Here is an 8,707-nt window from a genome sequence, read left to right on the forward strand (position 1 = left end):
ATACGTTTGACTTTGATAATGTGAGTGTTAGAAGGACTAAAGCCTTCGTGGTACCACTGAAAACAGTACGGGCACTCTTTGGAAAGGCTGGCTTTTAAAAGTTTTTGTTTTGTTTTGTTTTTTTAATTAAAAGAAAAACCACAGAATTTGGCCACATCACCCCAATACCGGTAAGAGTTTAAAGAAAAATAACATCTAGCAGGACCATTTACTAGCACATGCCCAGCAGTAATCACACTCTGCGATAAAACTGTGGTTATACAAAAAGTCAGTAGCCGATGAAACGTGGATCTGGTTGATGGCAACAGTAACCTCTGTTCAGGTCTGCCGCCCTCATGTGGCTGGACGCGTGTTCATCGCTAACATTTTGTTGGTTCGAGTGATAACCTGCTGGATCCTATTTCACACACACAGCTGTGGACCTCCGTAAGAAAACGGGGAGTGGACCGCTCTAAGGCACCGATTCACAGAGCCCTGAGGCCCGGTCACTGGGCGGTGGCGACGCCAGCCTGTGGGCGTCACCACTTCTTGGTAGAGGGTGTCCGCCCCTGCACTCGCATCCACGCTGGGCGCCCGGAGGCATCCCCTCCCCAGGCAGCGGCGAGGCTCCCCCTCTCACCTCCGGGCATCCACCGGCATCCGCCCGCGCGCCCGGAAGAGCTGGAGCTCGGAGGTCCAAACAAAGCCCACGGGTATTGTTGTCTCGTGCGCTCCGAAGGTCGCCTAGACTACCCGGCTCGGCCCCACCCACAGCGTCTGGCAATCTAGACCAGTCTGGTACCAGGCAGAAGATGGAAAAGCCTCCAGAAGAGGCTCCGGCGGAATCATCGGAAAACCAAAGTACAGCCAAGTCCCCAAATGACAGCCACACAGACAGCCAGGAAGACAACAGGCAGAACCAAGATGAAGTGGAAGCAGATGACCAGACTGATCACGGAGGAGCTGACCAGGCTGCCCAGATAGTGTCTGCCCCGGCTGAACCCAACGTAGTTAATCAAGCTGACCACAAAGCATATGAATCCATGAGAGAAAGAACATCTGATCAGGCTGACCTCAGAGCATCCAACCATACTAATGTTGCCGATCGTAGAGCATCTGATCAGGTTAACCGAAGCATGTCAGAACAGATGGACAGCAAGGCATCTAGCCAAGCTGGTGGTGTGGAGTCTGAACAGACTGACCGCCAGATGTCTGCTCTGCCTGAACCAGGTACTTCTGAACAGACTGTACAAAGGGCTTCTGAGCAGATTGATCACAGAATGTCCAGCCTAGCTGAGAGAAGAGCTTCTGAAGAGATTGACTGTAAACCATCTGTCCCATCTTTACAAAGAGCCTCTGAGCAGAGTGATCACAGAATGTCCCGCCCGGCTGACCAAAGAGCTTCTCAACAGATTGAAAGTAGATTGTCTGGCCTGGTTGAGCGAAAAACTTCTGAACAGATTGATCATAGATTGTCTGACCAAGTTGACCACAGAACATCTGTAAAGACGCACCACAAAGTGTATGACCAAGCTACTAAACCAGCTGAACACCAGGCTGCTGACCCTGACAAGGCTGGCAGTGAATGTGACCAGGCTGAGGATTTAGTGGAAGAAGAGGATGATTACACAGAAGACAACCTGTTTGACTATGGAGAACGTAGCCGGTCTGATGATAGATTATTCCACCAGCTTGGCTACAGCAAGGAAGACAAAGAGGCTGACTTCAGAGTACAACCCTGCAAATTTGAGCCTGGCCAGACAGATGGCAGCATATCCAAGGCTTCCCTTGAAACTGAAACGGAAAGTATAGCTGATCTGCAAGCATTCATCCCATTTGATCACAGATTGACCAGTACTTTCCAAACAAAAGACTGAGCCTACTCCCAAAGATTTCCCTCCATCTCATCCAAATTGGACTATATCATCAGTCAAGAAAAAACTCAACCCGCAGAAACCAAGCCTGTAGGTTAAAGGGGCATTTGATACCCACCTGGGAGGTTGGAGGTTAAGCCAGGGGTCTGGCAGAATGCAGGAAGAGGGCACATGTTGTGGTATGTGTGACCCATAGGATTCAGGAAGGGCAGGAGAAGGGTGGGAAATAAAAAGATGGATTGCCTTCTCTGCCACACTAAGTAAGGCCATTCAGAAAGGATCAACGTACCAGGATTCAGGAGACCTGGGTTTCAAGTCCTGGTTCTGCTGCTGACACTGGGACACTAAGTCATTCCCCCTCTGGGCTTCTACCAAAGGAAAGGAATTTGGAGTCAGTTGGAGATCTCTGTGAAGGGAAAAGTATTTGAAGTAGATTGGAGATGTCTAAGGTACCTCCCAGGACTTAAGGTACATTACATTGCCTGGAGAATCAATCAGCCAGGTCTCTCATAATAATGTCTTTGCTCTTAATTCCTGGTGTTCAGATCCCATCAATACTAGATTCCACTGATAACAGTAATGATAGCAACAAAACTTCCTGGGGATTTTCAATTCATTAAAGACTCTCTTGGGGGATATTTCCATTTTAGGTTGATATTTCAGAATACCAGGAAAGAAGGAGTTTTCAGGCACACAATCAACCTTATAAGAAGCAGTTCCCTCCTATAGTATATGAAGATCTTTATCAAGTTTCACTGCGATACATGGAGAAACACCACATTCTGCAAATATTCCGCTCAACCTCTTTTTTAATTGTGAGTTTTAAAGTAATTATAATGTAATCGACAAACTTTGACCTGGCTTATAAGAGGTACAAGAAAGGGCGTTTGCTATAAAAGGGATATAATCTTAATGAGAAGTCAGTAAGTGCATTAAGACGTATTAACCAAAAGTAGTAAATGATAAACACCAAATGAATGATTCTTACCATGATATGAAGCCCTTCAGAGGAATTAGACATCTGATAGGTTGGTTGCTAGGGAAAAAATTTGGCCCAGGGTTAAAGTTTGAGCCAGACTAGGAAGGAATGACAAAATAATGGCAATTGAAAAGGAGAGAAAAAGACTTTTCAGGCAGGAATATAATACTTTCAAAAGATGACCAACCTGTGACCATCTAAGAAGCCACATTCTTTAGGAGAAAAATGACATAGTTAAAAGTTGCTTCTAATTCTTGAAATTACAAATTTTATAGACCTCAGGATATGGGGCTGGAACCTTCTTCAAAGTATGATGTTACTTGGCCAATACAGAATTATAAAATGTTATCACATTTATAAAGTTTTTGCTGTTTTGTGGGTTGTTTTTGTTTCTGTTCTCCTGACGTGTATTTTTATGTTAATATTATTATGCAGCAAGGTATATATACATATATAATAACATATATACATGAAGTAACTTTGTGGTTAGAAAGTTGTAAGTAAGAGTGGCCCACCCCAAATGAAAGCATTTAAACTGGAAGAATTTAAGTTTAAAGAAGTAGGAAATAGAGGAAAGTGCACAAATTTTAAAATCTGTTAGCCCAGGGCTCCAAGCTAGCTTTGTCCCTTCTCGTCTTTGTGATTTGGAGGAAATTACCTAACTTCTGTGAATCTCAGTTTCCTCATATAAAATAGAGATAAGTGGTATTTGCTTTATTAACACTGCTGTATGCCTTTTCTTTCTTTAAAATGTCATTTTGTGGGAGAATGCTAATAGCTGGATTTTCTGGCTTTAACCAAAGAAATACTAATTATTAAACTCAAGGGTGAAAGCTGTAGAAAGTAGAATTCTAATCGTTCTGTAAGTAATTTCCTTTATCTGCCAAGAAAAAACAATGCTTATGCATTGAACATTGTTATCAGAAAAATTAGTTATAAATATGTGTTCAGTAGAAACATATATGAAATAATTAATTAGCGTGGATACATTAAACAGACCAGAATATTTTATACCAGAAATTTGCGCTATTGTGATTCCCTGCAAGTGAGAATTTTGCTTGCTTTATTATAATTTTTTGAGTTATTCAGCAACAGTAAAACATATGGAAGGGGGTCTCTGAAGTTTTTTATATTCTTCCTCATTTATTATTACAAACGCTGAACATCATTTTCACCTTTTAGAATCAAATGCCTTAGGAGGAAGTTTTCTATGTAAAAATCATACAGTGTTTTAAAATTTTTATTCAAAACTTTTTCTTTGACTATTCTTCAAAGCAAATAATTTATTGATTTCTCAGTCTAGCAAAATCACAATTCTCAACATCTTTCTCCAAATCTCTTTGATCTTAGAAACTAGAAAAATATACATTACTATTTATTCCTAAATTTTTAATCCCTCCACATTTTACCTTAATTTGCCCAAATTTATCAGCAGTAAGAAAGTAATTTGTCACTATGTAGAGATATACGAATTTCTTTAAAATGCTATGGTACATGTTAGGTTAATGTAAAAGATTGCTTCAGGTATAACCTGACCATGTAGCTTTAGCTCAGAACCATAATGTGATGCCTTTCTCTCTCTCTCTCTCTCAGAAGATTACTGAAAACCTAGTCTATGAAAAGCCAGAAGACCCCCTGAGTTTTATGCTGTGCCAGGTATGGAATAGGAAAAAAAGAACAAGCTTGTTATTCTGTTCATTATAAAATATAGCGCCCATACAAGTGTACAAAACATATACAACTCAGTGAATTATGAAGTGAGCACACCTGTAACTACCATTCAAGTTGAAAAAAAATTAAAACATTGCCAGCATCCGAGAAGCCCCCTTTCTTTTCTTCATGGTTATCACTCCCCACAAAGGGACTATTATTCTGAATTTTACAATAATGACATTCTCACTTTTCTTTATAATTGTACCATGAAACATGAATCATGAAACACTTTGGTTTAGACTTGTCAGGTTTTTTTTTTATTTATTTTTAAATTTCTTTTTATTTTTGGTTGTGGTTAAGAGCACGACTTCTAGAGCCAAAAGTTTTACTTTTGAGACTTTAAAAATGTGGTTTTAATTTTTCATGCAATTTTAAAAGGCTACTTTCCATCTACACTTATTACAAAATATTGGCTCTGCTCCCCATGTTGTATAATATATCCCTGAGCCTATCTTACACCCAGTAGTTTGCCCCCCACCACAGGTAACCACTAGCTTGTTCTCTATATCTGTGTAGGCTTGTCAACCTTTTAAACTTTATATAAAGGGAACCATGTAGTAGGGGCTCATTGGTTCATTCTTCTTCTCAAAATATGTCTGTGAGATTAATCGGTGCTGTTGTGTGTGGCTGTAGTTCATTCGTTTTCATTGCTATATAGTACTCATTGTATGAAATGCCACAATTTATCCTTTCTGTGATAGATGTGGACCTTCAGGTTATTTCCAGCTTGGAGCTATTACAAAAAAGTTTCCTAGGAACTTTCATGTGCATGTCTCTTGGTGCACATATACACCCATTTCTCTTGGGTGTATACCCACAAGAGAGAATGCTGGATTGTCAGGTATGTGTTTGATCAGCTCTAGTAGAGCATTTCAAACAATTTTCCAAAGCAATTGTACCAATTTACACTCCCAATAGCAGCGTATTTTAGAGTTCCAGTTGTCTTACATCCTTATCACTTACACCCAACACTTCGTATTATCAGTATTTTCAGCATTAGCCTTTTTTTTTTTTTTTTTTGCAGTGTGCGGGCCTCTCACTGTTGTGGCTTCTCTTGTCGAGGAGCACAGGCTCCGGATGAGCAGGCTCAGCGGCCATGGCTCACGGGCCCAGCCGCTCCACGGCATGTGGGATCTTCCCGGACCGGGGCACGAAGCCGTGTCCTCTGCATCGGCAGGCGGACTCTCAACCACTGTGCCACCAGGGAAGCCCCAAATAAAATTTTTTAAATAAAAAATAAGAGGCTTCCAAGTCAGAAAGGAAGAAGTTAAAGTTATCTTTTCCATTTAAAATGAGTAGCATTCTCTTGGTTTTCTATAACTAGGATAATTTCAATTTTATCCTTAACACTGTGAATATTATGCTGTGTAGACTTGAGTTCTGTCATACTCCTCTGACAAGTGATGGTGTTGTTTTTGTTTTAGCTGGCAGTTAACATGGTTAGATTTGAATTGTAAGCTCTCTCTCTTGCCTTCTGTGGTCATAGCTCAGGTCAGTTCCTCAAGCCTACTACTACTTTGAATCTGTCCTATGAATGCATGATTCAGAAGTCAACCTGAGGCTTGTGCAGAGTTCATGCACAGAATTAAGGAATCTCCTCCCCTCTTCTAGGATTTCCCCTCACTCTTCAGCATCTAGCCATATTTGACCAGTCTATTTCCTGTAATTCTTCCATCCAGAAAGACAGGGGGCTTTCTGTCATAGTTTGAGGCATTCTTGTGCAGCCATAGCTATGTCTGTGAGTCACGACTGTCATTGGGTCAAAATTACAAAAAATGAGAAATTCGCTCCATTTGGTCACTTGCTCTAAGTTTAGACTCCTCTCCAAAATCTGCCTGTCTTTGCTCAGTCACCAGAACCTTCAGGTAGCTGTGAGGTTTTTTGTTTTGTTTTGGTTTGTGGGTTTTTTCTTTTGTAGGGAGGGTTGTATTTTATCCATGAATACATAGCTGTTATTTGCAGAATTCATTTTTTTTTTATTGCTTACTCTTGCATATAGGAAGCAGATCTTCCTTTTTAATGTGTAATATATACATATGGGTTTTATCACATAAATTTAAGTGTGTGGTGTTTTTAGTTTATTTAGTTCAAAATAGTCTCTAATTTTCATTATGATTTCTTCTTCAACTTATGGATTTTCTGACATTAGATTATTTATATAAATTATCAAATATTAGATATCTAGTTGCCCTTTGGTTTATGATTTCTAAGTCAATTGCATTTTACTCAGAGAGCAAGATTTCAAATCTTTGAAATGTGTTGACTTGCTTTATTATGCAGCATATGGCTAATTGCCATGAATGAATTAATTGGGGTTGAAAAAATATTTATTCTGCAATTATTGGGAAGTGTCTAAATATATCCACTAGATCAGGTTTGCTAAACATGTTGTTCAAGTCGCCCAGTATTACTGTGAATTTCCCTATCTCCTATAGTTCTGTCAATTTACACTGTGTATATGTAATTGAGGCTATGTTATTAGGTGCGTATGAATTTAGAGTTCTTATATTTTTCTGGTAAATTGAATTTTTATCATTAAGAGGTATAACATGAACTCTAACTACTCCTTTCAATATTGTTATAGCTATACCAGATTTATTTTAGTCAATATTTAAATGGTATATATTTATTATTTTTAACTTTACTCTGTCGTCTTTTAGATATCTTTCTTATATATAGCATGTATTATAATTTTTATAATTATTCAAATCTGATAAGCTTTTAATTGGAGCATTTAGTCCCTTTATATTTGATGTTATTAAAGATACGTTTGGGTTTAAATCTATTGTCCTACCATATGCTATTTGTCCTGCCTGTTTTGTTTCTTTTCCTCTACTTTTTATCTTCTTTTATTGTTCGATTTTTCCCTCTATTTAGAAGTTATACCCTCTTAATCTTTTTTTTTTTTTTGGTTTCACATTGGGGTGATTTTTAAAAATTAATATACTTTATTTTTTAGAATGGTTTTAGGCTTACAGAAAATTTGAGCAGAAAGTACAGTGAGTTCCCATTTACTCCCTCTCCTTCCCGCATTTCCCCTATTATTAACATCTTGCATTAGTTTGGTAGATTTGTTGCAGTTGATCAGCCGGTTTGATATATTATTGTTAACTGAAGTCCATGGTTTACATAAAGTCTCTTTGTGTTGTACATTCTATAGGTTTTGACAAATGTATATGATATGTATCTATAATTACAGTATCATACAGAATAAGGTCACTGCCCTAATAACCTTCTTAATATTTTAAATGGTGTCCCTAGATATTACAACACGTATTCGTGACTTATCAAAGTCTAAATTATTTGTACCAAGTCAGTACAAGGACTTCTGTATTTTATTTTATTTTACTTTAATTTATTTTTTTTTTTACATGACAATCTGTTGAGCATCTTTAACAGTCAGGAAACCTGCAAATTAAATTTACAGTAAGATAATATGTAAAACCACAAGATAGCAAAAATTTAAAAGGACTTCAGTATTTTAAACGTCTATATATTTTAACCCTACAAGATAAGGTAACTCCAAGTAGACCAAAACTGCAAGTGGAAAAAATTCTTTTTCATTCTCCTCAGGTACAGGAAATGATACAAAACAGAAAGAAACGTGAAACCTATGAAGAATGAGTCTCTCCTCAACATGGTTTACAACCATCAGTGTCAACACTATGTTCTGTTTCCCACTCTGAAAAATCATTTTTGAATGGTCATTTGTAGTGACTCTGCCTAAATGTGTTCTTATTTTTTAAGTAAAAATCTACTGAGTAGCTTCGTAAAATTCACATAACAGTTACAGATACCGCTGGCTCATCATACAAAAACATAGGCACATATACTTATCCATGCATTGATATTTCAGTACTCATTCCTCCAAAGCACTGAACAGAAACACGTTCACAAATCCCAGAGAGGATCAAGAAAAGAATATGAGCAATTTATACGCAGTTCCCAAAAGCATACAAACCCATCATGTCTCGAAACTGTTTATAAAATTTTCAATCGGAAAATGTGTGGAAAATAATTCGTAACAGCACTTTTTTCTCCCTTAATGGAAGGTAACTGTTGTAAGATCTTTTCTTGTTTCTTAATACCTCCAACAAATTTTTACTATTTTCCTCTTTGACCCTGCCTGTTATATTCTGACATTAATGGAAGTGATTTAATC

The 8,707-nt window shown here is 38.1% G+C and overlaps 1 protein-coding gene across 1 annotated transcript; it reads left to right on the forward strand.

Moving 5' to 3' along the window:
• The first annotated feature begins 791 nt into the window (after positions 1-791).
• Positions 792-8,169, forward strand: TEX55 (testis expressed 55). Its single transcript, XM_007449127.1, is given in 4 exon segments — positions 792-1,943; positions 2,504-2,646; positions 4,422-4,488; positions 8,119-8,169. Coding segments are annotated over 4 exon segments (1,413 nt in total).
• Positions 8,170-8,707: the final 538 nt, after the last annotated feature.

The sequence above is a fragment of the Lipotes vexillifer genome, unplaced genomic scaffold, assembly GCF_000442215.2.
Source record: "Lipotes vexillifer unplaced genomic scaffold, Lipotes_vexillifer_v1.1 scaffold999, whole genome shotgun sequence".
NCBI classification, from domain to species: Eukaryota; Metazoa; Chordata; class Mammalia; order Artiodactyla; family Lipotidae; genus Lipotes; species Lipotes vexillifer.